The sequence below is a fragment of the Trichechus manatus genome, unplaced genomic scaffold, assembly GCF_000243295.1.
Source record: "Trichechus manatus latirostris isolate Lorelei unplaced genomic scaffold, TriManLat1.0 scaffold00020, whole genome shotgun sequence".
In the NCBI taxonomy this organism is placed as follows: Eukaryota; Metazoa; Chordata; class Mammalia; order Sirenia; family Trichechidae; genus Trichechus; species Trichechus manatus.
The window spans coordinates 12,474,436-12,502,256 of NW_004443956.1; the positions used below are offsets into that span (position 1 = coordinate 12,474,436).

Consider the following 27,821-nt stretch of genomic DNA (forward strand, 5'->3'; position numbering starts at 1 on the left):
TCAGTCAGTACTAGGGGCCTGACCAGGCTGTTGCTGGGTCTCTGTGGTCTCCTGAAACCCTCCAGGGAACAGGTTCTGGGCCCTCTGTGTTCTCCACTGCTGTCTAGGGCTGGAGGCAGGACTGGAGCCTGCTGATAAAAGCCATCAGCTAGGCAGTGCCCTCGATGCCCAGTGTCCACCCAGCATCTGTTCCCTATGCACCCTAGCTCCTCACCATCACTTGACCAGGATGGCTTCCCCTCATCAGGTGAGAGTGGATGGAAGGGGCTGGACCAGGGCCTGGACAGTGAAGAGGCTGAAGCTTCTCCCCACAATTCCTGATGCTGTTGCTGGTGAAGCTAGATGGAAAGGAAGAGGAATGAGGAACTCCTCCCGCCCTTGTGTACGATGCTAGGCCCTGGGCTGGGTACAGCTGGTCTTTGAACCTCCTCTGCCAGCTCCTGCTAGGTATTTCCTTAAACTCTAGCCCCCTCCCAGTCTCCGTGTTGTTCACCTGCTTTCTCCCCCACGTTTCTCTTTTCTGCACCCCTCTACTCACCTGGTGCAGGTAGATGGCATGGAGACTCATCTCAGCAGAAGCAAGCTCTGGGAGCTGGGTCAGCTTCTGGCCCCCAGGGCCTCCTGGGGACACACAGCTGGAGTGGAAGGAGCAGTAGGTGAAAAAGACATACCCTTCTCACAACTAAACTCCATGGGGAGGGCCAGATTTAACCTCCCCTTCCCACAGTGCCCCAGCTCCCTCCTCCTGGAGGATCAGCTCCAGCACCTGTATTGCCTTTCATCTCAGGACACCACCCCTCACCTCGGGTCCTGGGAAATCCGGGATATGGAGGCCAGGAGGCTGGCTGTGGCTGCAGCTGGGCAGGGAGATGTGGGGCTCAGATCCTTCGGGGGCAGGAGAGGGTGCACCAAGAGGTTGGCCAGGAACACCTCTGGCTGGAAGCAAGAGAAGAGGAAAAGCTGAAGAGGAAATCAGAAGAGAGGTCAGAAAGGGAGGGAGGAGGTCTAACGAAGGCAGCAGAGCAGGTTGGGTTGGGCCAGTGCTGCAGGTTAGTACTCAAGGTGAGGTAAGAGGGGATGCGAGAGGTGAGCGGTTAGGTGATGAGGGTAGAAGGCCCGGGACTCACCAAAGATGAAGTGGAGTCACTGAGCAGCCCAGGGGTGGTGGGGCTGCGGACCGAGGTGGCGCCCCAAGTGGCTGCGTCTTGTTGAACTCGGCCCCGAAGATGCCCGAGGAATTTAGAGCTGTGCCCGGGGGGCCGCCATTGTGGATGCGCCAGGAAGAACCTCATTAAGGAGAGCTCCGTCTTTCCATCCTCCGCACGTTGAGCCAGTGAGACTTCTGTTTGTCCTGCTGAGAGCCACTGAGAGCAAGAACAGTCCTTCAGGACTGTGGACACTGCTTTATAGCTACAGTGGGAGCCTCAAGGGGCAGGCTGGACAGGAAACACTAAGAAACTGAGGCCAAGAGGGCACTTGCTCAAGGTCATCCAAAAGTACAGCCCCAGGGCAGGGCCTGAGTCTGGATGCAGTGCAGGGATACAGCACAGGCTCGAATCACAGGCCTGTGCACACCCAGTCCCCCAGGGCCGACTCTGGGGAAGCCATCTTTACTACACCCCACGCACTGACCAGCCGTTTCTCCCCAACTCTGGTGGTATTAGCTATGTGCCAGGAACCCTGAGGAGTGCTCTACGTGCATCTTATTTAACCCTCGCAACAGCCCGGGGTCTTGGCTTCTATCAATGTCTTCATTTTACAGATGAGGAAGCGAATGCTCAAGAAAGTGACTTGCTCAAGGGCACAGGTGGCAAGTGAGGAGCTGGGCTGGGAACCCAGTCTGCTTTGAGTGTGGCCAGCAAACTCCTAGCTGACCATAACACTGTACGCCAGAGAAGGACTCTAACCTGAGGGTGGCCATGGCGCTTCACGTCCATAAGGGCAAAGGAACAGATGTCCCCAACCCCAGCCACATCCACAGTGAAGTGATGAAAAAAGTCAATAATCTCCAGGGCACGAGGGCGAAACCAGAAGTACAGAAACAGCGGGGTGAGGAGAGGCGAAAGGAGCTCCTCCAGGAGGGAGACCTGGGAAAGAGGGGGGAAAAGGCTGAGAAGGGGTTGCTAAGGGAGGCCTGCAGCAATGATCAAGACCAAGAGCCCCCTGGGACACTCACCAGGGCAGGAAACCTCCAACCCAGTCGCCCCCCTAGGCCCTGGGGGGCCTTCCACTAGGATGCAGCCCCACCTAGGCCCTCCCCCGCCCCGCCCTCACCGCCCGATACTGCAGCAGCTGCGCCATCTGCCGGTAGGCGCCAGCGTTGCGGGTGGGGCTGGGCTCCTCCGGGAGGTAATGCATGTGGGCCAGAGCCGCCTGGAGGAGGAGCGGCGCGGAGCGGCCCTGGCAGTGTTCCTCTGGAAGGAAAGACCTGGAGGCGGGGCGGGGTGAAGAAGGTGCCCGCGGTTAGGAGGGCGTGCGAATGGCTTGCAGGGGCTGGGAGGAATGGAGTCCCTGGGCATTCCCGTCGCACCTGGCCACGGTGGCCGTGACACCGAGCACGGTCATGGCGGTGAGCACGTGCTGCACGGCAAGCACGTCCTCGTCGTAGATGGTGAGCACCACCAGCGCGGCAAAGAGTGTGCCGGCATAGAAGACGAGCTGGCGCGCCAGCAGCGCCAGCATGGGTGCGGGCTGCGCGGCGGCGCGCAGAAAGGCGGTGGCAGGGCGGTAGGCGCGGTCCAGGCGCGCGCACAGTTCGTGCGGAAGCTCATTGAAGTGGCGCAGCTGCAGGCGCGCAAAACGCGACCAGCGTTGGGCTCCCAGCGCACCTGGCTCGCGCCGCAGCAGTTCTGCGTGGCTGTAGAATGCGTGCAGCACCTGCCAGGCCAGCACTAGTGGGCTGAGCGCCAGGTTGGCAGCGGCCAGCAGCAGCGCGGCGCGGCCCAGGCGCGCGGCCAGGGCGCCCCTCTGCTCGCTGCGCTTGTAGGCGTCAGGCAGCTCCCAGCCGCCGCGGAAGAGCGAGAACGGGCCGCGGAAGAGCAGCAGATCGACGTTGAGCGCCAGGCCGCGGCTGAGGAAGGCCACGCTCCCTCCGCAGGGCAGCGCGCAGCGGGCGGGCAGTAGGCCTTTGTTGGCCAGAGCCACTTGGTAGTTGGTGTAGCGAAGGATGCGGTGGTGGACGTCCAGCTCCGTCAGTGGCCGCGGCTGCACGCACAGCCCACCACTCCTCTGCAGTGCTAGGAGGCGAGACTGCACCTCTGCCCAAGGCATGGAGCTGAGCTCCTCCTGAGGAGGGGAAAGTAGTGAGCGCCAGCTCACTCGGAATCCTTCCCCAGTGACACCCAAATTCGACAACCCCCAAAAGTGCCACAAACTCACCATGACCAAAGCTACACTCTTCATCCCCCCACCACCTTCCACAGTCCCAGCTCCACCCAGGTGTGAAAACTGTCACCTTTCTTCCCTCTCTTGACCCTCCACCCACCCTGTATCCAATTGTCACTAACAGGGCACTTCCTACTTCATCCTTTTCTGAATTGCTGTGTTCTTCATAGTCCCTGCCACTCATGTGACCATTAGCCATGTGCTTCCCGGTGACGCCTCACTAGTTAGCTCTTCGGGTGTATGAACTGACTTCTCAATTGCACTGTGAGATCTTTAAGAACAAGTTTTTCTCCCCCCCACCCCCCACCCCCCGCCAGTCAGCACATAGAAGACACAGAATGGCTGGCAGCTAATGGGGACATTTTTCCTTCCCATCTCTCATATGCCTGCCAACTCTTGTCCAGAATCCTCAACACTTTTTGTCTCGGCCTGCTTTGAGACCCCAGCCCTGTCCTACTTCTGGTCCTCTTGCACTCCACCAGATTAACCTGGACTGGCTGTGTCCACGCCTCGGGAGCTGTTAGAGCTCATTTGGAGGGCTGCAAATCTCATTTTAAGCCCTTTTCACCCAGCTTCCCCAGTCCAGGTTAGTCAAGCCCCTCTAGGCCAGCCTCTCCAGTTCATCCCAGTGTGTCCCCTTCCCCTAGAATAGGGGAAGAGGGGAAAGAAAGAAGGGAGAAGGGTAAAGAGAAGGGTCAGCAGCCTCCTGGAGGAGCAGTGGTCAAAGTCCTGCTCTCCCATGCCCCTGCTTCCCTGGCCCTCCCCACTTTTCCCTGCTCTATGCGTTGGGCTCCCTGACTCAAGAGGGCCTTCTAGAACCTCTCCCCTATGCGACACAGAACAGCTGTGCAGAAGGCTTTGGTCTTCTGAGGAACAAGGGAAGCTTGCAGCAGAAGGTAGCTTTTGAGCTATGCCTTGAAGAAAGAACTTAGGTATGGAGCAAAAAGCAGCATGATCAAGATGGGAAGGAAAGAAAGAGCAAGACGTGACCAGAGGACGGTGAAGAGGCCAACCCCATGGCTTACTGTAATAGGAGGCAAGACTAGAAGGGAGGTGGGGGTCACCTGATAAAGGGCCTTGAATGCCAGACTAAGGGTTTGAACTTGATCCTGGGCTCTCTGGGGGCCACAAAATATCCGAATGGAGGAGTGGGGGCCCTAGGTCAGAGCAGTGTTAGGAAGATGAGCAGAGGGGTGGGGGATGTTCTGTGCCAGGAGTACTTCCAGAAAGAATGCTCAGTTGCAAGCTGGAGCATCAGTCTCCTCTCTGCTGCCCACAGATGCTCACCGATTTTCCCTGCCTTCCTGCAGGGAAGGAATGGAAATGCCCTCCTCTCCTCTCCTATCCTTCCAAGCCCAATCCAAAAGCCAGGTGATCCCCTTTTCCCTAAATGCCTATTGTTTTTACCACAGACATGTGACTATAAATCATCTTATATTACCCATCTAAATAAACTAAGCTCCACTAGGGTAAGGACCATGTTTTATAAGTGGTGCTACCCCACCTCCTAACATTGGTCTGAGCCTAGGGTAGGTATCAAGAAGGCCCACCCTTTCTGCCCTCTTTCCAATTGGCCCCTCAATCTGTATGACCCCCACTCCTTCCCCTATCCTCTACCACCCTGTCATGGCATTCTTCCACACAGACACGTGCCCCCACCCCCACCCCCCAGCTCACCGGGGGAATGTGCAGGGCCTGCCTGTAAAACACCTGGATGTCCCAGTAGCTGAAAAGGTTGCAGACTGAGCGAAGCAACTGGAACAGCCAGAAGCCCACAGACTGGACCAGTAGGAAGACCAGTAGGGGGCTGGAGCGGATCCTGTATGTTAGACAGATAGTGGTGGAGAAAAATTGGGAGCCCAATAGAGAGGGACGCCAGGCTTAGAGAGTAACGGAAAACAGTCAGGGGGAGAGGGGATGCACCTAGACCAGTGGTTCTCAAAGTGTGGCCCCGGGACCCCTGGGGGTCATAAGACCCTTGCAAGGGCCTGCAAAGTCAAAACTACTTTCAAATAACGCTAAGATGTTTTGTGCATTTTTCATTCTCATTTTCTTATGAGTGTACTGTGGAGTTTTCCAGAAGCTTCATGACATTGAAGATGTCATCACACTGACAGCCAATGGAATGTGTGCTTATACATTCTTATGTCTTAAAAATGTTCTCAGCTTTAATATCTAATAGGGTAAATATAAGGAGCCCTGGTGGTGCAATGGTTAAGTGCTCAGCTGCTAACCTAAAGGTCAGTGGTTCCAACTTACGAGCAGGAGAAAAGCCTGGCAATCTGCTCCCATGAAGATTACAGCCTGAGAAACCCTATGTGGCAGTTCTACCCTGTCATATAGGGTCACTATGAGTCAGAATTGACTCAATGGGACACAACAACAAACACAGGGTAAATATTAATAGATATTACCCTCAGGAACAAGAGCTCACTAGTGTTATCAGTCAATTTTAAGCATATAAAGGCATCCTGAGAGGAAAAAGTTTGAGGACCACTGATCTAGACCAAGGGACAAAGGGAGAGGGGGCTCTTGTCTGTTCCTCTCTCCACGACATGTCTGCCCATGCTCCCTCCCCGGCTGTCACTCACCGCTCAGCACACTGGGCCGAGGACAGGATGGCATCTGACAAGGTCACTTTGCTGTGAAGCGGCCCAGATGTATGGTTATTTGGTTGGTTGGTGAAGAGAATGTTGTAATCCACACAACAAATGAGGAAGGTTGTGAAAGTGACAATGAAAATGAATTGTCTAGGAGATGCAAGGATGAGGCAGTGATGAGGTCTGAGGGCCAGGCAAGCTGCTGCCCCCAGACCCAGACAAGCCAGGGGTCATCCTCTCCACCCTTCTAGCCCCTGGGCTGCTTGGCAAATCATCAGGTGGATTAGAAGCAGGTGCTGTTAAAGAAGCAAGAGGCTAGGAGGGCTCTAGGGTCCAGAGGACAGAGTTTGGGGTCCAGGATAAGCATCTTACCCCAGCTGGAAGACGTCCTCCAGCAGGATACAGGCAAAGCCATTCCGCTGGTGATAGCTGTAGATGTGTCAGGCTCATCAAGGAGTAAACCAGAGGCAAAATGGAGGACACCACCCCCTCACTGCCCCCAGCAAATCCCCTGGACCCACACACACCCTCCGAGTCTCCCTGCCAAGAATAGTGCTAGCCCCAAAGAGGCTTTATGCCAGTCCTGGACCCAAAGGATATCTTGGTGAAGAAGCTGTCCAGGTTCTGGATGTGATGCCAGGAGCCTGGGCACAGAAGGAAGAGTGCTGGAACTCATCTGAATGATCAGTTTTCCACTCCCCTCCACTGGCTGCCAGAGGAGCAGCCTGGTTCGGGTAAGCCAGTGAGCCCCACACACCCACTCACATACACACTTACACCGGAGCCCTTCGGGCACGTGAAGCAGGGGTTGCTGCTCCTCTCCATGGAGGGGTGAATCTTGGGACCCTTCAGGGTCACAGTCTTCCAGTCTTTCATAATCCTGCTCTGGGATCAGAGGGCCTATCCGAAGCCCAGGAGGGTCCTGGGGGCATCGGTGTGAGGGAGGGGGAGTCACCGAGGCCAGGGGTGGGATGGAGTGGGATCCCCAGGAGGGGGAGGCAGAGGTGGATGTCATCACGGGCTGTGCCCGTGCTGGGGTGGAGAGGGCACTGTGGTGAGGCTGAGAAGGCCCTGACACCTGCAGCATTGGGCAGGGGGAGCCCAAGGCAGGAGGGAGAAACAAGGAGGGGGAGCTTCTTGGGTGAGGGGCAGAGGACAGAGAGAAGATGGAGATCCTCCCTCCCCCAGGCCCCCAACATGAAGGAGGACAAGGAGGAGGTGGTGATATGGGAAGGAGGGGCACTGATGCGGACCCCAGGTCTCCCCACTGCCCCAGCCGCCCCCTCTTCCCCCCCACAACCCATTCGGCTCACAGTCAGGCTGGTGGCTTCTCCAGAAAGTCTGGAAGGATGGGAGTTGTTGCTGTTTCCACAGAAGTCTGGGGAGCTGAGCAGGGACTTCAGACAGCAACAAAGATAATGACAATAACAATACTAAGTGACTCAGTTGGGGCAGGCCAGAGGCATTCCAGTTCCACTCACACCCCTTTCAGGGCCACCTGCTGCCAAGCTTCAGGGCCCAAGTCCTCCCCAGCTAGGTGGACTTGGCTCTTTAGAGTGTGCCTGGGTGTGGCATCTTTTGAAGAGACGGCTGAATTGCAGTTGAGAAAGAGGCACCACCTGTTGCCTCCACCTGCAGACCTTGAATTTAGAGGCAATGAGAGCAGAGGCAGAACAACAAAGGAGGAAAGCAAGATCCTACTAAAGGATTACTGAACTATGGGGTCAAGATGTTAAATCTTTGATTTTTTTAAATCTTACCCCTCCCCCACTCTGATCAACACAGACATGCAGCCAGGTTGGGGGAAACTGAGAAGAAAGGAAAGGAAACTATCTTGGATTTGAGAAGTGGTTTTGGAAGCTCAAAGAAGAAAAATGGGGATCCTTGGAAGTTCCATTGTATTTACTTCCTTACCTTCTTGAACCCTGACACTTCCTCCTTCAAGCTCTGATCAGTTTCTGGGGGCCCCTGAGAAGCAGCAGGGCTGAACCAACAGGAGGGCAGCTTGGGGTCCAGGATTTGGAAGGATAACTTGTGTATCCAGGGATGAGCTGAGTTGAGTTCCTTGTTGCTGCCACAAGGAGGGGTAGCTCAGGCAGCTGGTCTGGTGGCTTGCCCAACGCCGTTCTTGAGGCCCTGAATCATCAAGCTTCCTACCGAAGCTGATTCCTGAGGCTCTTGCTCGGTCACCCAGGTGTCAGGGCCTCCAGGGCTTAGGCCCAAGGGCTGACTTAGGAACTAATATCCATGAATAGAGAGAGGAACACAGTACTTCCCAGATTGGCCACTGGAGGACTGTGGCAGAAATGGAGTTGCTCTCTCACAAAACACCTCCTTCCTGTGAGAGGAATTGGCTTAGCATCTAAAGATTTGCATAGCTTTCACACTGAGCTGGAGCAGAGCTGAGAACGAGACCCACCTCTACTAGAGTAGGCATCCTAGTATCCAAAATGGAATCCCACATTGTAGATGGAATAGGAAATTCCCATGATCTTCCAGAGTCATGTCTAGATGGTTTACTGGGGGTTTTGTCTGCTTTCCCCCACCTAACTCACCTTGATATTCCACCGCATTCACATTAGGACCCCTCCCATACACCCCTGAACTCCTGATTTAAGAAATAATGTTGGAATCATTATTCCCTGTCCTTGAGCATAGAGAATGTGACCCAGCTGCAGCTGGGCTCACAAGGGCTCACAACAACACATCAACTGAGCCCTGAGGTATAAAAACAATAGAAAGGATAATCTTGGAGAATATCTTTTAGGGAAACTTTCAGGGAAACAAATCATCAAACAGAACACAAAAGACTTTCCACTCTTATCTTTTTCTATTAGCATTTAGTGAATAGAAAATTTGTTGGACTAGCGAAGACACTCCTGACTGTCATTACTGAAACCTGTACCAATGATTGTTAAGAAAGACAATTCAAAATGTAGGATCACAGTGAAAAGGTAAAGCTTTCAATGATTTTGCCCATTTATAATGTTAATATATACTGAAGACTCTAACGTTCCTTGGACTCGGGCAGACGTGGCTGTGGCAGCATGCTTGTCCATTTTCCCACTTTTGTCTGTTCTGTAATATTTCCTTGTACTCAGACAGACGTGGCTCTGGTAGCATGGTTGTCCGCTTTCCACTTTTGCCTTTTTGAATATATGCCAACTAAAACTTTTTGTTTTGCTTTACTAAACTTTGTGATTTTTTTTCCCTACAACACTCCCCAGCCCAACCTCAAACTAATCCTGACACATTTTCCTACCCAGTTCCACCACAGATTAATTGAATGACAGCCTCCCTACCACAGCCTCCCTCCCCCATCCCATTCAAGTCAATTTATTATAAAAGTCACTTTTCCCTGCCAGCCATTTAATGGGGGCGGAGGAGGGGGCAGCTGATGAATGAGACAGAGCCACTACACAAAAAGAAGTCACAGCTCCGTGGGGGAGGCAGATGTGCAAACGCATGATTACATGGAAGAAAGAAATAAGCGCTAAACAGAGGTGCAAGCGCTGTGCTGTAGGAGGCTAAGAAGTCAATTCGGACCCGTGAGGAACGCTTCTGTTGGGAGGTAGATCTGAGGTCGCGCCTTCGTAGGCTACAGAACCTCCATACCAGTGGTTCTCAATCGTTGAGAGTATTACAGCTACCAAAATACAGGGTTGTTTTTTTTTTTTTTTTTTTTTTGCGGCTGCCAACTCGGTAGTTCTGACAGGTCTGGGAGGGCTGGGTAGGTGGCAAGGTACGTGGAGTGTTTTGAAAACTCCCCGGGCCATTTTTTTTTTCTTTTATTGTACTTCAGGTGAAGGCTTACAGAACAAATAGTTTCTCATGAAACAGTAGTACACATATTGTTTTAGGACATTGGTTAACAACCCCACAACATGTCAACCCTCTCCTCGACCTTTTTTTTTTTTTTTTTGTGAAAAGATACACCTCGGGCCATTTTTGTTCATTCGTCCTCCAGCACCAGCAACAGCCCGGGAAGTCTAGTGTCCACCTGGAGTACAGTAGAATGGCCCCGGGGTCAGCCGCTGACGGTTACTATGGATACCCCGGAGGGCGTGACTATGCACACCCTCAAAACGTCACCCCGTAGCCAACCCGGGCAGCTCCGGTGGCAGCGCCCGCCCTGCTCCGCCTCAGCCAAGTAGGCGGTCCTTTCCAATCACAGTTCTGGGAGGAGTCGGCCCAGCATGTTTTCTCCAATCACTCCTTGAGATGAGAATGACGTCCCTGTCCTCTAATCATAGCTGAGGTGAGAGGGGGCTGTCGGGAGGGCGCCTGACCCAACATGGAGCCCTCGGTGGGGCGAGGGTGAAACTGCTGTTGCTGGCTGCTCCTACCCTCCTGTCCCATCATGTTGGTGCACTTATTTCGGGTCGGGATTCAGGGCGGCCCTGTGCCAGGCAGGCCGCTACTGCTCCGGCTCCAGACATTCACCGCCGTCAGGTAACAAGGGGCCACCCTTCTCGAGCGCGGGCCGTTGTGGCCGGCGGGCGCGGGGTCCTCTGGGAGATGGAGTCCCCGGCTGCGCGAGACCTGCCAGGAGCTTCCGGCGGACTTGGCTGGGTGGAATGTCACTCTCCGGGATATCAGCCTTAATTATTGATAGCGACGGTTCAGGCCAGCAGGAGGCTCCGCGCGTTTGTTTGTGTGTGTCGGACGGACGGAGGGGACTCTCGGGGTCAGTGCACACGATCAGTCCCTCTCCCACCAGGAGGCGCCTTGCTGCACTGGTATTCAGCCATCGGGTCGCCACTAGGCACCCATCCTCGTTCTTGGAATTGGTCCGGAGATTTGGACATTTTTTATTAGTGTCGAGAGACATCTAATATAGGTGGTGCCAAAATTCAAAATGAGCTGAACAAACATGGCTCCTGAATCTAGATACATTCAGCAGGGATAAAGAGTCAATTTAATAATTCATACGTGTGTGTTCTTGGCAAAGCACTTTCTTTACATACATTGGTTCAAAAAGAGAGAGATGGGTGGGAGACAAGGACCCTAAAACTACAACTTAAGTGTAAATGCTTTATGAGAAGGGACTGGTTTCCTGAGGGAAGGGCAGGCAGATTTCCAAGGGCGGGGAGATGTGGAGTTGTGGTGTCATTTGGAAGGCCAATCTGATTGTTAGAGGGCAAGAGTTGGAGAGAACTAGAGCTGGAAGTACTGGGGCTGGGAGGTAACCCGCCAGTTCTTAACAATGACCAAGCCCTTCTCAGAGTCTTTGGAGAAAATGAGAGAAACTGGAAAGTGGCCGTGATAAATTATTAAAAGGATTGAAATAGTCCTTGGGAAAGAATAAGGGTGTTGATATTATTTGAACCAAGGAGAAACCCGAGAAAAGCTATCAAGTAATATTTAAGTATATGTGTGTTCATAAGTGCAGTATTTTTCAAATGTGTAGATCACAACACATTAATTAATAGATCATGAAATGAATTTAGTGGGCCAAGACCATTTAATAAATGAATATAATAGAAAATATTAGAGTACATGTTAAAAAAAATTAGGATAAGTATTTTACGAAGTACTTCAATTTCATGTAACGTACATCTGTTCATACATACTGGGTTGAAATGTGTTGTTACCTGCTGTCGAGTCAATTTCTACTCGTAGAGATCCTATAGCATAGATTAGAACTGTTCCATAGGGTTTCCCAGGCTGTAGTCTTTGTGGGAGCAGATCACCAGGTCTTTTGTCCCACAAAGCTGCTGGTGGGTTCAAACCACCGACCTTTCTGTTAGCAGCCAAACACTTAATCATTGCACCACCAGGGCTCCTTCTTGGTTGCATTGTAAAATGTATTTATTACCGTGGACCACAGTAAGTCTAAAAGTTTGCAAAACACCACAGCAGTGGATCAGTCAGATTATTCTGCATCTCTAATGAGGGCATGCCTTCATTCAACAAACACTTGCTGAACATCTGTTATGCACTAGAGCTCTGTTAAGTGCTGAGGGTACAATGGTGAATAAGACCTAGTTCCCCTGCCCTTTAGGAACTTACAGTCTAATGGGAGAAATTGGACAATTACACAGGGCAGAAGGAGAGTGAGTTTCTCTATCTAAAAATTTAGGATAGCCATAAAGAAGATAGTGGGAAACAAGACATCAAAACCAGGCAGATGTAATGGGGTAAGGATGGCATTATATAGAAGTGGCAAAAAGTACAGGCGTCCCTGAAAGCAAGGGGAATGGTGAGATGAATTCAGCAGTTATGATGGTCTGGGTCTATGAAAGACCATCATGGTAAAGGGAAAACCTCACACTATTTTTTTTTCAAAGCCTGGTGGCCTAGTGGTTAAGAGCTCAGCTGCTAACCAAAAGGTCGGCAGTTCAAATCTACCAGCCACTCCATGGAAACCCTGTGGGGCAGTTCTACTCTGTCCTATAGGGCTGCTATGACTCTGAACCAAGTCGACAGCACCTAACAACAGCAACCTTCTTTTTTCAGAAACCTCTCCCCATCAGTAATCTCACTGGTTTCTTTGAGCATATATTTTTGACTGCGTAACTTCTAACAGGCTTCCCTGTAATCAGTCTTATTCTTCTCCAGTCTGCTCTCATCTGTGATCCTTAAAATGCAAATCTGATTATGTTACACTATCTACTTAAAGACTATGAGTGGTCCTCACCCTCTAGACAAAGTTCAAATGCTTTATAAGAACTGTAATGACACCTCCATGCCCACAAGCCTCATCTCTCTCCCTTCTTGTATGCCAGGCTTAAATCATACTGTCCCTCAAATTGTCTTCAGTCCTTTCTTACCTACAGGTACTCAAACGTGTTTTCCCTCTGCCTCAAGCTTTACCCGACTTTATCCCCACCACCTTTACCTGCTAGCTCCTGTTCACCCTCACGTCTCATCTGGAAAGCCTTTCCTGACTCCTCAGACAAGAGGGACAGTGCCCTGCCATTCCCCTTTGACCACGCTCAGAAAGCTTAGTTATGAACTATTTAATTGTCTCCCCCTACTAAAGATTAACCACCATGAGGGAAGTTACTTTGTCTTGTCCACCTCCCTATTCCCTGTGCTTCATAGCTGAATACCTGGCACATAGTAGGCACTCAACAAAAGTGTTCTGAGCAGTTGAATCTGCATTACCATTTTATAGATATGGAAACTGAAGGAAAGAGATGTCGAGATAAGTTATTTAAGTTTCAATTTTTCTCTTTCTTCCTTCACCTTATGGAGAAGGAATGTGTCACCCTTTCCCTTCACACCTTATCACATAAGGCACTCAAGGCCTAGGAGAAGAGGTAGCGGGTGAAATGTAATAAAGACTTCGCCCCAGGCAAGTCACCCATGGCAAAGGAGAAAGAGCCTGAGTTCTGGAAGGAGACAGCAGGGTTCACCTCTGTCCCAGTTCTAGTGCTTGTGGGCAGATTATTTAAACTCTGTCAGCTGCATGTGATTGTTTCATCTACCAAATGATGATAACAGCATTTCCCTTCCAGGGCCTCGAGGATGAAATGCAGAGGGCTGTTAGCGCTGAAGGCAGGGACCACATCTGCCATGTCACTGCCCTGAGCAAGCGCAGTGCCAGGCATGGGGCAGGCCTGCTGCTTTCTACTGCTCTCTGGGCCTCACACACTTCTGCATCCTTCTCTGGAAAGCAAGTGCCTTCCAGCTTCAGCTTTTTTTTTTAAATTCTAAAAGTGCAGGGACAGGAGGTGATCACTGCTTCTGGCAGCTGAGCAGGGCCTGCGGGCTGGGTGCTGTCTGGTGAGGCAGCTGTAGGGGAGAACATGCTTAAAACGTGATGACATGCTGTTGGCTCATTCCTCGGTGATTTTGCTTGTGGGTATTTGTCTTAGAAACTAAAGTTGCTTAATTAAGAACAGTCTTCAGAAAGGCGGCGTGGAGGGCCTGAGGGAAGAGGAAATGGTACTCTCTGAAGGCCCAGGTTTATTGGTCAGTTGAAGGATAGTTGGGACCTCAGGCCATCAATGCCATTCTCTCCCTGCAGGCACTCTGACAGCCACCACAACTCCTACCTCATCAGGTCCGTGGCCCAGCTCCGGTCCCAGCTCCGGCCCCACCTTCCCCGAGCTCCCCCAGCTCCCAGCCGAAGCCCCCTCTCTGCCTGGCACTGGGTTGGGGGAGTACTACTAGGCCCCGTGGTGCTAAGGAAGTGCTCCCGTCTCTGCCTTGTGGCACGGTGTGAGGCAGAAGAGACAGAAGAGGCCCCTGCTATCAGCTTCAGACCCTATGTTGAGGAGTCCCGCTTTAACTGGAAGCTCTTCTGGCAGTTTCTGCGCCCCCACCTGCTGGTCCTGGCGGCAGCCATTGTGGTGAGGTCTTTCCCCACTGTTGCCATGGCCAGGGACAGGGAAAGTTCTAGGAAGGAGTTTGTAGAGTCCCCAAGCGAGAGCAGGGCAGGGACACCATCCTCCATACCTCACTGAATCTCTCAGGGAAGACGTCATGGGAGCAGTATGGGACGGCCTGGCCTGGGAACCTGGGGTCTGCACAGGGTGGCTGGATTTGCAGGGTGTGGGGTTCCCTGGGGCTGGAAGTCTCAGCTTTAACTCTCGAGGTACAGACAAGTCCACAGGAGCAGTCAGAACATCGCCAGTGGCAAGGCTGAGTAGTGGGGGAGGAAAGGCTAGGGTAGGGTGGGGGATGGGGAAGTGTGTGGCTCCCCCTCTGAAGGTCTGTCCCCTCTGCCCCCTCTCAGCTGGCACTGGGAGCAGCACTGGTGAATGTGCAGATCCCCCTGCTCCTGGGCCAGTTGGTAGAGATTGTGGCCAAGTACACGAGGGAACACATGGGGAGCTTCATGACAGAGTCCCGGAACCTCAGCACCCGCCTGCTGCTTCTCTATGGCATCCAGGTACAGCAGGGGGCGGGCCTGGAAGCACCCAGAGGAGCCGGGAGGCAGGGCCTGAGTGTGCTGGCCTCCCCAGGGGCTGCTGACCTTCGGGTACCTGGTGCTGCTGTCCCGCATTGGCGAGCGCATGGCCGTGGACATGCGGAGGACCCTCTTCTGCTCCCTGCTCCGGTATGCCCACTGCAGGGTAGAGGGTGGGGGTGTCTGCTGGGTCCAGAGGGGTCAGGGTGAGTGTCTGGGTGTAGGCAGAAGTAACATCTGAAGTAGCATCTGAAGTAACATCTCCCTTCTTTTCCCCTAACTGCTGCCCTTGTACCCACCACCAGACAAGACATTGCTTTCTTCGATGCTAAAAAGACAGGGCAGCTGGTGAGCCGATTGACAACTGACGTGCAGGAGTTTAAGTCATCCTTCAAACTTGTCATCTCCCAGGTCAGTGGCCTCAGGACCCCACCCCACCCCACCCCACCACACCCACACACACCCACACACATTCCCTATGCATCTTCACGAGGCCAGCCCTGCCCTGCCCCACCTCTGGCGTTGAAGTGAGAAGCCTGCCCTCTGGTGAGGGTGTAGGGAGTAATTGAGGAAGCTCATAGAAGGGAGGGGGTAGGGCAGCATCCAAGGTCAGGATGGGCTGTTTCTGTACTGCTCTGAAATCCTACCTCCCCCCGGAAAAGCTTTCCTGGCTCCGCTCATCAAAAGCAGAAACACTCTGGCCTGCCTTGCCCCAGCATGCCTGGACCACTGACAAGTATTCAGCCATACTGTGGCTTTTGCTGCATTGCTGATGTCCTCTTCTTATCCATCCCTGTCATCATGGTGCTGTTGGATTACACCAGACGCTGGCCTCCCCTTGCCATGCTTTTTGTTTGGTTTCTAGAACAGAAAGGAGCAAGCTGGGGTGTATATAGGGAAAACGCCCCCCTCTCCCCCATTCCCACACACGGGCTCACAGTTTGCATGGGAATGAATTGCAAGGACCCACAACAGTCTCACAAAGCCCCTTTGTGACGGCTGATTGTACCCCAGCAGGTCAAGAAAAGGTTACATCTGTGACCAGTGGACGGCCAGTTGGCCTCCCAGGAGTCAGACCTGTGACCTTGTCCTTGTGAGTTCAGAGCTGTAGCCTGTGACCCTTGATAAAGCCCCCCATGTGATGGTACTGATGCCAAATCGCCTCTTCTGCCTTCCTGCCCGCTTCCCCAGGGCCTTCGGAGCTGCACCCAGGTGGCTGGCTGCCTGGTGTCCCTGTCCATGCTGTCCACACGCCTCACACTGCTGCTGATGGTGGCCACACCCACCCTGATGGGAGTCGGCACCCTGATGGGCTCCGCTCTCCGAAAACTGTCTCGCCAGTCTCAGGAACAGGTATCAGAAGTCCTTGCCCATCCTCCTCCACAGCCAGTTTTTCTCGCTCCATACTCTGTCAGCCCTCCTCTGTCCCCACACTTGCTTACCTATTTCCTGGACTCCTTGCAGATTGCCAGGGCAACAGGTGTAGCAGATGAGGCACTGGGCAATGTTCGCACTGTGAGAGCCTTCGCCATGGAGCACCGGGAAGAGGAGTGAGGCTTGGGGTGGGGGGTGGAGCACGGGCAGAGACTCCCCTGGCCCACCCTGCCCCACCCTCCAAACAATCCAGCTGCTCCTAAGTGCTGGCATTTGGCCTCTCTCACCAGACGCTATGGAGCAGAGCTGAAAGTGTCCTGCTGTAAGGCAGAGGAGCTGGGCAGAGGCATTGCCTTATTCCAAGGGCTTTCTAACATTGCATTCAACTGTGAGTGAGCAGGTTCCAGCCGGGAGGGAGGCCAGTGGATGGGGAGGAGGTGGTGTAGGTTCATGGCTTGGGATGATCTTGGAGGGGCGAAGGATGGTCCCAACAAGGTGGGCAGCGGGCATGCTCCATCTGCTTGATGCTCTTCAGGGACTCTACTTGCCATGTACTGAGTGCCAGTACTGTGCAGGTGGCCAAGGATGCTGACTCAGCCAGGTAATGGGGGAGGCAGGGGCTGTGTGTCATAACTGAGCTATGTGGGGACGCTGTAGGGTCTCCCAGGACAAAGCCATGGAGATCTGTCCCCGACTCCAGTTTGGTTTTGTTTTATTTTTCTTTTATCATGGCAAATATATATGTAACAAAACATTTGCCATTTCAACAATCTTCACATGTATAGTTCATTGATAATTACGTTCATCATGTTGTTCAATCATAACCCTATCCATTCCCAGATTTTTCCATCACCCTTAACAGAAGCTCAGTGTCCTCTAAGCAGTGAGTCCCCGTTTCCCTCTCCCTCCTGCCTCCCCTGGTAACCACCAATAAACTGATCTGTACACACTTGCCTATTCTGGATATTGTATGTAAGTGGGATCATACGATGTTTGTCTTTTTGTGACTGATTTAGGAAACCCTAGTGGTGTAGTGGTTAAGAGCTACAGCTACGAACCAAAAGGTGGGCAGTTTGAATCCACCAGGCACTCCTTGGAAACCCTATGGGGCAGTTCTACTCTGTTCGTTAGGGTTGCTATGAGTTGGATTCGACTCAACGGCAACGGGTTTTTTATTTCACTCAGCAGAGTGTTTTCAAGGTTCATCCCTGTAGCATGTATCAGGACTTCATTTCTCTTTCTGGTTGAGTAATATTCCGTTGTATGTATGTACCACATTTATTTATCCATTCATCTGTTGATGGGCACTTGCGTTGTTTCCACTTTTTGGCTATTGTGAATAGTGCTTCGGTGAACACTGGTACATAAATATCTGAGCTTTGTTTTGGGTATATACCTAGGAGTGGAATTGCTGGATCATATGGTAATTCTACGTTTAACTTTTTGAGGAACTGCCAAGCTGTTTTCCGCAGCAACTGTACCATTTTACAATCCCAACAGCAATGGATGAGGATTCCTGTTTCTCCACGTCCTTGCCAACACTTGTTGTATTCTGTTTTTTAATCATAGCCGTGCTAGTGGGGGTGAAGTGATATCTCCTTGTGGTTTTGATTTGCATTTCCGTCATGACTAATGACATTGAGCATCTTTTCATGTGCTTGTTGGCCATTTGTATTTCTTTTTTGGTGAAATATCTCTTCAAGTCCTTTGCCTGTTTTTTTATTGGGTTGTCTGTCTTTTTGTTGCTTTAAGAGTTCTTCATATATTCTGACTATTAAACTCTCACCCAATATTTTCTCCCAATCTGTAGGTTGTCTTTTTACTTTGTTGATAAAGTCCTTTGATGAACAAAGTTTTTTATTTTGATGAGATCCCATTTGTCTATTTTGTCTTTTGTTGCTTGTACTTTCGGCATCATATCTAAGAATCCACTGTTAAAAACTAGGACCCGAAGCATTACCCCTATGTTTTCTTCTAAGCGTTGTATGGTTTCAGATCTTATATTTAGGTCTTTGATCCATTTGGCATATGTGGTATGAGGTCTGGGTCTAGGTTCATTCTTTGCCTTATGGAAATAAAATTGTCTCAGCACCATGTATTAAAAAGAGTACTCTTTCCTCATTGGATGGACTTAGCACCCTTGTCAAAAATCAGTTGACCATAGATGTATGGGTTTATTTCTGGGCTCTCAATTCTGTTCCATTGGTCTGTGTCTCTGTCATTATACAAGTAACAGACTGTTTTGAGTGCTGTAACTTTATAATATGTTTTGAGTTGGGGAAATGTGAATCCTCCTACTTTGTTCTTTTTTTTTTTTTTCCAAAATTGCTTTGACTGTTCAGAGCCCCTTGTAGTCCCATGTAAGTGCGAGAATTGGCTTTTCCATTTCTGCAAAGAAGGCTCTTAAAATTTTGTTGGATGTTGTGTTGAATCTATAGATTGTTTTAGGTAGTATTGACATCTTAACAATATTAAGTCTTCTGATCCATGAGCACAGAATGGCCTTCTATTTATTTAGTCTTTAATTTCTTTCAGTAATGTTTTATAGTTTTCCGTGTACAAGCCTTTCACTTCCTTATTTGAATTTGTTCCCAGATATTTTATTCTTTTAGATGCTATTGTAAATGGAATCATTTTCCTTAATTTTTTTTTCAGATTTCTCATTGCTGATATATAGAAACCCAGCTGACTTTTGTGTATTGACCTTGTATCCTGCTACTTTGCTGGATTCCTTTATTATCTCTAGTAGCTTTCTTGTGGATTTTGTGAGGTCTTCTACATATAGGATCGTGTCATCTGCAAAAAGTGATAGTTTTACCTCTTCCTTCCCAATTTGGATATTTTATTTCTTTTTCGTGCCTAATTGCTCTAGCTAGGACTTCTAGTACAATGTTGAATAGCAGTGGTGAGTGCGGGCATCCTTGTCTTGTTCCTGATCTTGAGGCGAAAGCTCTTGGTCTTTCTCCATTGAGTATGATGCTAGCTGTGGGTTTTTCATAAATGGCATTTATCGTATTGAGGATTGTCCCTTCTATTCCTAACTTGTGGAGTGTTTTTATTATGAAAGGGGTGTTGGATCTTGTCAAATGCCATTTCTGTGTTGATTGAGATGACCCTGTTCATTTTTCAAATGAGGAAACAAAGGCTTAGAAAATCAAGTTGTACAATCTGCTGGTGGCACAGCAGGTACTAGAACTTGGCACTAACACCTGGTCAGGACTTTTTCTTCTGCTCCTGGCTGCTTCCCTTCTAACCGCCCTGTCCCCTTCCTCACAGGCATGGTCCTGGGGACCCTTTTTATTGGGGGCTCCCTCGTGGCTGGACAGCAGCTGACAGGGGGAGACCTCATGTCCTTCCTGGTGGCCTCCCAGACAGTGCAGAGGTGAGTATGGTGCCATTCCCATTCTGAAGGAGCCCCTGCCACCCTCCAGAGCCTTGCTGGGCCAGGGGATGGAGTGCCAGCCTGCTTTCTCAGGCCTACCGCACAGCCTGAGGCCTGTCCTGCTGCCCTGGTGCAGCACAGGGCTGGGAGTCAGAGCCCTGTGTCTCCCACGAGAGCCCCACAGGGATCATAACTATCTCTCAGGCTAACTCACTAAGTGTGTACTCAGAAATGAGGCTGTCATCTTCAGGCTTCCGAACAATGCAGAAATTTCCTTGACCCGTTTTTTAAGAGCGGGCCAAACATCCTCTGTTTGGCTTTTTCCGGGGACAAGAAGCTTATCCCTTTCCCATGCACATTCCACGCTTAGAGCTGGTTGGTTTTCACTGATCTGATATCTGCCTGCTCAGCTGGACCCCACCTGCCCTCTGAAGCAACCAGAGCTGATCGGTTTAGTTTGCCACAAGACAACCTGGGGTGGGCCTCCTTTTACCTCCTTTTTCTCAGGGAAACATTAGCAGTTCTTTTGCTGTTCCTTTTACTTTTTCTTTTCCTCAAACATACCATGTATGTAAAAATTCATAAAACCTATGATAAATAAGTAAAGTGTGAAGACCTGTGTTACCACCAACCAGGTCAAGAAAACAAACATTGCCCTCACCCCAGAAGCCCCTACCTGTCCCTCCCAGTCACCCCCTGCCCTCCCTCTGGAGGCAGTCACTGTCCTGATCTCTGTGGTCATTGCGCCCTTGCTGTGCTCTGCCTTTTACCACCTGTGTGTGTATCAGCAGTTTGTCACATAACCCCTCACCGTCCAGCTTGTCACTGTCCCTTATGAAATGAGGTGAGCCCAGAGATGGTCACATCTCTGAAGAGATTCCCACTCTTACCCCATGCAGACAGACTCCCTTTTTCACCCCCATACCCAACATTCCACAGGAGCAAATCCCATGCATTGCCTTCGGCTGCAATGACACCATCCTAGGCCCCGTTTCTGCTTGATGTTCTCTAATCATGGGACATTCAGGCCTTCCTGGTCCTGGGCAGTCTCACCCCTCCTCCAGCCCAGAAGCTCTGTGTTCCCTTGTGGCTTTGCGATGAAGAGGTTCTGATTGTCCTAGAAATGGAGCTTGGGGTGTCCCTCTGCAGCCCCTGCCCTCCTAGTGCCCACCCAGTGTCTTCTGACAGGCTGCAATTTGGCCTTGTTATCATCGTTTTAGTCCTGAGGACCCATAAGAAACCTACTGTTATTGTGTGCCATCGGGTTGATTCCAACTCAGAGCAAGCCTATGTGACAGAGGAGAACTGCCCCATAGGGCTTCCTAGGCTGTAATCTTTACAGGAGCAGATCGCCAGGGCTTTTCTCCTGCAAAGCCACTAGCGGATTCAAACCACTGACCTTTCGGTTAGCAGCCAGGCATTTAACCATTGCAACACCAGGGCTCCTCTGAAATAGCCCCCGGCCCCCTTAATAAAGTAGCCCTGTGGCCCTCACCTTTGACAGTGGGGGGAACATCTCCCTGTTGTGAGGGAGGGCCTGGGGAGCAGTTGCACTCCCTAGCCCTGGCTTGTGCCCCTCTGGTCCACCTTCCCTTAGAGACCTCAGAGTCAGCTGCCCCCACCATTTCCCCTTGTGGCTTAGCCCAGGCCTGAGGACAGACCTTTCCTCACTTCCCCACCACACTGCTTGGCCAGGGAACGGGATTTGGTGACGGGTGCGAGCACAACCCCGGCAGATAGTCTGTATTGTCTCTCCGGCCGCTAGATGTGACAACTCCTACCGTCACAGGCCCAGTCCCCTCCTTTTGGTGGCCCCTCTAGTTCTGCACAGTCCTGGACCCCTCACTGCATGGAGAGTCTTCACCACTTGGAGGAACTGGGCCTTATTTTGTCAAGAAGATGTATTTTCTTAATAGGTCCTGCCAGTTAAGCAAAAAAAAAAAACCCACTGCCATCAAGTCAATTCCAACCCATAGCGACCCTAGAGGACAGAGTAGAGCTGCCTCATAGGGTTTCCAAGGCTGTAAATCTTTACAGAAGCAGGCAGCCACATCTTTCTCCCGCGGAGCAGCTGGTGGGTTCTGACCACCAACCTCTTGGTTAGCAGCCAAGTGCTTAATCACTGCCAGTGCTGGGGTTCATCAGAGGAGGGTGGGATGAGGAGAGGGGGTAACAAGGCGGGGGGAGCAGAAGTGATAGTAAGGCAGCCCTCCCCCACCTCAGTCAGCCCCCTCTTTGGACCCCATCCTAAGTGTTCTTTTTGTGGCACCAGTGGAAGTACCCACACAAAGCACAGTCACTCCAGCAGTCCCATCAGAACCAGGTCTGGGCACAGCCCTGAGGATGGGGCTGCTGCCCTCTCCCTGCTGGGTTCCTGTGTGGTACCCTGGCCTGTGCTGCCCCCATGAGTCATGTGCATTTTGGTTTTGAGTTGCTGCCAGGCCCCTAATGGCTCCAGAGCTCTTGTGGAGAATGTCCCCCCTTCTTATCCACAGATACCTCTGGATTGGCTCTGTTTGCTCCATGCCTCCATTCTCTTTGGCAAGTGCTGATAACTCAGGCTGCCAGAAACATTTCCTTGCAGGCTTGGTGACTCTTCCCACCCCACCCCAGCCTCGTCTTGGAAGAAATGAGTCCTGCTGCGAGGGATTGCCACAGAGTCAGTCTTTCCTCTTAAAGATAGGGCCCTGCACACACACAGTCACATGCACACATGCTGTCACAGGCCAGCCAGACCACTCAGGGTCTGACTCATCCTTCCCCGGCCTCATGCAGCCAAGCACCCTCTCCCACCCTGCAAGCCGCTGTCTAGACAGATAAACACAAACACCTCATTCCTCACACATAGACACCCTCCTGCAGGCAAGCCTACAGTAAAAAAAAGTCCAAGGAATTGTGTTTGGGGATCCCCCAGAGTTCACCTTTGGTCCAGTGTCTTCTCTGCAAGGATTTAGCCTCAGTGTTGTATACTTTAATGTGAGTGGGCTGAAGTTATAGTCTATCTCTGCGTCCTGTGAGCCAGCCTCTACCCCCTGCAGCCTGTGGCCAGGCCAGTGCTAACACAATCCCCCTGAGGCCCTGTCCCTTCATCCCACACCCATCTTCTCCCTGGAGCCTCACCCCCGGCCTGAAGTAGAATGAAAGCTGTCATCCTTATCTGGCCAAGGATCTCTCCAAGGCCCAGAAAGCAGAAGGGACCTGCCCAGTTAGCCAGTGCCCCTGCAATCCCATATTTGGGGAGAACTCCACGTTTGGCTTCAAGCCACCGGCTTCCTTGCCTCACCCAGCGTGTCCTCCCCACCCAGATGAGAGCCAATGCTCCCTGCAGTGCTGGCCTCATTTCCGCCTCTTGTTCCCACCTCTTCCAACCACGCTGTCCTCCTTGCAGGTCTATGGCCAACCTCTCTGTTCTCTTTGGTCAGGTGAGTGGGAATGGGGGTGGGGGTCCTGAGGGTGGACACTGGGTCTGGGCTGCAGTTCCATGCACCAGCAAAGTTATTTGTGTATTGCAAGATCTGCCCATTGGCTGGTTGTGGGGGAGGCGGAAGCAGGGAATACCTGAGCCACGGACTTCGGCAAATGTGGAGTCTACAGCCTCCTACTTCCCTGCCTGCTGGGGGGCGGGGGCATTCAAGAGATGCCGCTACTGGTCACGCCCGCCCATCTCCCTAGTCCAGGGGCTCCCTTCCCTAGGAGCCCCCCACAAGATGCTGCAGTCCCCACTCCTCCCTCACTGCCAATTTCACATTCCCCCCAGGTGGTACGGGGGCTCAGCGCAGGCGCCCGGGTCTTTGAGTACATGACTCTGAGCCCATGCATCCCCTTGTCTGGGGGCAGCTTCATCCCCAAGGAGGACCTCCACGGGGCCATCACGTTTCAGAACGTCGGCTTCAGGTCAGCACTTGAGCAGGCAGGGACTGCTCCTTCTGGGCTGTGGCCTGGGGGGAGGGTGCCTCGTGGGGGTCCAGTTGAATGCCTCCCCTCTAAATCAGCCCTTTTGAGAGGGCATAGTGAGACTTAGTAGGGACTCAGGAGGTGCCTGGCTTGTGCTTAGCTTCTGCCTGGTTCCACAGAGTCCAGGGCACAGCAAGCAAGGACCCCTGGAGCCTGGTCTGACTTGGGGTTTCTTGGCTTCTCCCCAGTTACCCCTGCCGCCCTGGCTTTGAGGTGCTCAAAGACTTCACCCTGACACTGCCCCCTGGCAAGACTGTGGCCCTGGTAGGCCAGTCTGGGGGAGGTAAGAGAAATCCAGCACCCCCACTGCCACCACCCTTCTCCACGCTCTGGCTGCCCTGCCTCCTGGGAGGAGTCAGCCCCTGCCCTCGGGAACCACCCTGCCCCTCCTGGAAGGGCTCTCCACTTCTACCAAGGGTCCCTCTGTCCTGGAACAACTCTCAGAAACTCTAACAGCCCCTGTCTCCCCAACCCCAACCCTGGTTTCCCCAGGAAAGACCACCGTGGCCTCCCTGCTGGAGCGCTTCTATGACCCCACAGCGGGGGTGGTGCTGCTGGATGGGCGGGACCTTCGCACCCTCGATCCGTCCTGGCTCCGGGGCCAGGTCATCGGCTTCATCAGCCAGGTGGGGAGCAGAGGCCCCCCACAGGGTGGGTCCTCACCAGATGGAGACTCTGGGACGTGTGTCTCGACCTCCCACCTCACCTCTATCTCCCGCCCACCGTCAGGCTGCTCTGGGAGGCCTCTGCCCTTCGCAGGTGCTCCCAGTCCACCTGTCCCAGGGCACCTGCAGCTCTGCCCTCCTCCCTCACAGGGACCAGTGTGAGCAGGTGAGAGGCATCTTTAGGGTAGGACTAGCTTGTTGGGGTCCCTGAAATTCTCTAAGAAGCCTGTGGTGTCCAGAAGGTTTGGAGAAGCCCATGTTTGTGTTCTGGGGACTGTTGGTGGCCACCTCTCACCCCACTGAGAGGACCTGAAGCCCTTGCCCTGAGGTACTGAGGCTCTGGCTGCTTTTTCCTGTTTGCAGTGACACTGCCATGTGTGGTCTCCACTCTTCCCCTTGAGAGGGCCCCTGACCCGCCCATGAGCAGGAGAAAACCTGGATGCCATGCCACCTCCCCCTTCTGGCTGTGCCAGGCCAGCACTCGCTCTCTCAGTCACCTTCCCTTCCAGCTCCCGGGTAATGGGCTACGCACCATGGTGGGAAACACTCACCTTTTCGATGGTCTGGACCATTCTGCATCCATGCCTGACCTTTGTCTTTGAGTTTCTGACTGTCCCTAACTGGCTTCCCAATGACTCTCTTCTGGCTAAAGCAGACACTTCTGATGAGCCTGGCAGCCCTTCGGGTGGCTCAAGGCAGAGTCCGGATGTTTCCTGTTGATATCCCTCCTCCCCACCCCCAGGAGCCAGTGCTGTTTGGAACAACCATCATGGAGAACATCCGCTTTGGGAAGCTGGAAGCCTCCGATGAAGAGGTGTATGCAGCTGCCCGGGAGGCCAATGCCCACGACTTCATCACCAGTTTCCCTGACGGCTATGGCACCATTGTGGGTGAGTGCTGGGGCGGGCTCTGTTCTGGCCCCAGGGCTGCAGAGTGGATGGGGAGAGAGGCGGGATTCTGGGGCAGGTGGGCCGTCTGAGACTCTGGGGCAGAGGGTAGCAAGAACCCCTGGAAGACAGTCGTTGCACCAGACAAGACAAGAGCAGAGCCAAGGGCAGCGGAGCAGTTCTGTGAGACTGGCAAGTCCAAGCCCATGGGCTTCCGTGGCAGAAGGACAGGAGGGCTCTGAGAAGACCTGGAGATGGGGCCAGGAGCACAGACACAGGAAGGTCACCGTATTGAACTCTTCACTGGGCCTAACAGAGAGTTCCATGCCCCAAGAACTGAACAGGAAGAAATGGAGTACTCTCTCTTTGAGGATCTCTCCTCCTGGCTCTTGTTTCCTTCTTGTTCTTTTATTCTTTAGTTTAAAGGTGTAACCTCTTGTTAGACATAGGGATTGATTTGGCTGAGCAAGTCTCTCTTCTGATTTACCCAGAAGAGGGCCCTGGTAGTTCTGGAACATTAAAATGCAATAACATCACACTGTAGAACATTCATATTGCAGCTTGCAGCTTTATGTGTTTATCACAGAAGTCTTTTTTTAACCTTTGGGGCCATGTTTATCGTACAGTGTTTCTTGGCTTAGCTACAGAATGTTCCAGTGCGTCTCAACATGCAGGAATATATGGAGTTCTCAGCTCCTATAACTTGGCTTCAGTCTAGCTCACCCTCAGCCTTCCCACCACCATCTTTAGCCTGTCCTCAGATTCTGTATTCCTAACCAGTCTTTGTAAGTGAGGGCTTGCTGTGTGCATGGCCACGTGTCACACTGTGGAAGAGCGTGTGTGCTCCTTTGCACAGGGACATGGGGTCAGGCAGCTGGCAGACAGATCCCTGCCTTCAGAACTCCTGACCTGGCTGGAGGGCACAGTGCCGTGGGCCTGAGTGGCCGGGCTCAGGAAGGACACGGTGCCCCTTTGCAGGGCACCGTCCAGGGCAGACCAAGGCTCACTCCAGGCCCCTGGCCTGTCCCCTTCCTTCCCAGGCGAGCGGGGCGCCACCCTGTCTGGTGGCCAGAAGCAGCGCCTGGCAATTGCTCGAGCCCTCATCAAGCAGCCCACAGTGCTGATCATGGATGAGGCCACCAGTGCACTGGACACAGAGTCGGAGGGCGTCGTGCAGGAGGCCCTGGACCGGGCCAGCGCAGGTCGTACTGTGCTGATCATCGCCCACCGGCTCAGCACTGTGCGTGGGGCCCACCACATCGTCGTCATGGCTGACGGCCGGGTCTGGGAGGTCAGTCTGGGCTGAGGGGCTGACAAGTTTGGCTGTGTGTAGGGGGAACAGGTGCGTTGGCTGAGCTGAGTGAGGGTCTGGCCTGGCCCTTGGGACTAGGGGCCATATTCTGGAAGTGGCACCCCATGTGGATTTGGGAGCCTCCATTTCTTCCTCTCTTCCCTGGGGATAGTACACCTGCCCCATCTGCTCCTAGGATAAAAAGGGAAAGTCCTCAAAGAAGTATGCAGTGTTGTGGAAGGGCATGGGGCCAGGCTGGCAGCCCAGGGGCTGAGGGGTGCATGGGGTAGCACTGGGGACCCTCTCAGGGACCAGGTAGGCAGAACCTAAGAGGCTGGTCTGCAGCGGGGCTTGGAGGCTGCGTAGAGTTCAGCATTGGCTCCTGGCCCAGCCAGCCCCCATCAAGCCAAAGCCGAGGGGGTTTGTGTTGGGGTCCTGTGAGGTACATGGGTCTTAAAGAGACTCCGGGGCCCTGAGTTGGAGTCTCTGGGCTCTGGACAGGAGACGGAATCAAATGCCCTTCTAAAATTCAGCAAGGCAGGGAGCGGGCAGGAACAACGGGAGATGGGCCTTTACGCCTATGTGCTGGTTTCATGGTATCCCAGCAGGGACGCCAGCCTGCATGATGGTGAGTCCTGGGCCAATGAGAAGTACAGCCCCACTAGGGCTCTCAGCTCTGAGCTGGGCTGGGCCGTGGAGTGGCTGGGTGGGGGTGACAAGCTGCCCCTCTTTCTTCCAGGCCGGGACCCATGAAGAGCTCCTGAAGAAGCGTGGGCTCTATGCTGAGCTCATCCGGAGGCAGGCCCTGGAGGCTCCGCTTACATCCACTCCACCCCTGGAGAAGCCAAAAGGTCCCAGGAATCGCCACCCCTAGGCCTGAGAACAGGCAGCAGCAGAAGCGGTCTTGACTGCGGAGCAACAGTGCCGGGCAGGTGGGGCCGGCCAGCCAACAGTGGAGCCCCCAAGGGACTGAGCCCCCAGGGCCCGTGCACTCCACCTACTCACAATAAAACCTGGCGGGCAGCTGGGCTGGGGGCGCTTGGGATCGCTCCCATCCACTCCCCTCCTGCTGCCAGGCTCCTGCCTCCCCCCAGAGCCTGAGCATCATTGTGCTGCAAAAGGGTGGAGTCAGAGTCTGCTGAGCCTTCTCCCTCTCCCTGTCAGGCCCCAGCTCCAGGGGATTTTTAAAAGTCAGGGTCTGGGAGTGGGTGTTGGAATTTAGACCTAGGGTTTTTCTGCACCGCAAGTCCACCCTGGCTAGGACCTCATTGTCCTATAGTGGAGACTGACTCCCTGACATCCTCCAACTCGTCGGCCCATAACTTCCCTCTGCTCCATTAGCATAGCCTGATTTCTACAGTTCACCCTACCCCTACCCCCAGACCAGTGAGAACTGCTGCAGCCTCAGTACCCCCTACACCCCA

At 52.9% G+C, this 27,821-nt stretch overlaps 2 protein-coding genes across 4 annotated transcripts; one reads left to right on the plus strand and one right to left on the minus strand.

The window, feature by feature from the left end:
• Window positions 1–10,346, minus strand: ATG9B (autophagy related 9B). Its single transcript, XM_012554477.1, has 14 exons — window positions 10,274–10,346; window positions 6,762–7,292; window positions 6,585–6,628; window positions 6,357–6,421; window positions 5,976–6,134; window positions 5,062–5,203; window positions 2,531–3,285; window positions 2,275–2,428; window positions 1,908–2,087; window positions 1,128–1,364; window positions 803–936; window positions 539–635; window positions 215–338; window positions 1–128 (listed from the first exon to the last, which is right to left on the minus strand). Exons 1-14 carry the CDS (start codon window positions 10,344–10,346, stop codon window positions 1–3), a joined length of 2,823 nt encoding a protein of 940 aa, XP_012409931.1.
• ABCB8 (ATP binding cassette subfamily B member 8) lies at window positions 10,252–27,482 on the plus strand. 3 transcript variants are annotated; one of them, XM_004372735.3, is made up of 16 exons: window positions 10,252–10,436; window positions 13,960–14,284; window positions 14,671–14,826; window positions 14,900–14,994; window positions 15,150–15,255; window positions 16,036–16,197; window positions 16,309–16,394; window positions 16,509–16,606; window positions 19,495–19,600; window positions 22,989–23,022; window positions 23,358–23,494; window positions 23,743–23,837; window positions 24,047–24,180; window positions 24,962–25,109; window positions 26,147–26,397; window positions 27,137–27,482. In XM_004372735.3, the coding sequence occupies exons 1-16, from the start codon at window positions 10,345–10,347 to the stop codon at window positions 27,269–27,271; spliced, it is 2,160 nt and encodes a 719-aa protein (XP_004372792.1). In that variant the 5' UTR covers window positions 10,252–10,344; the 3' UTR covers window positions 27,272–27,482. The 3 variants fall into 3 exon arrangements, with proteins under 3 accessions (XP_004372792.1, XP_023583710.1, XP_023583711.1); XM_023727942.1 differs by having other exon boundaries at window positions 26,147–26,328; XM_023727943.1 differs by lacking the exon at window positions 13,960–14,284 and having other exon boundaries at window positions 10,258–10,436.
• The last annotated feature ends 339 nt before the right edge of the window (window positions 27,483–27,821 follow it).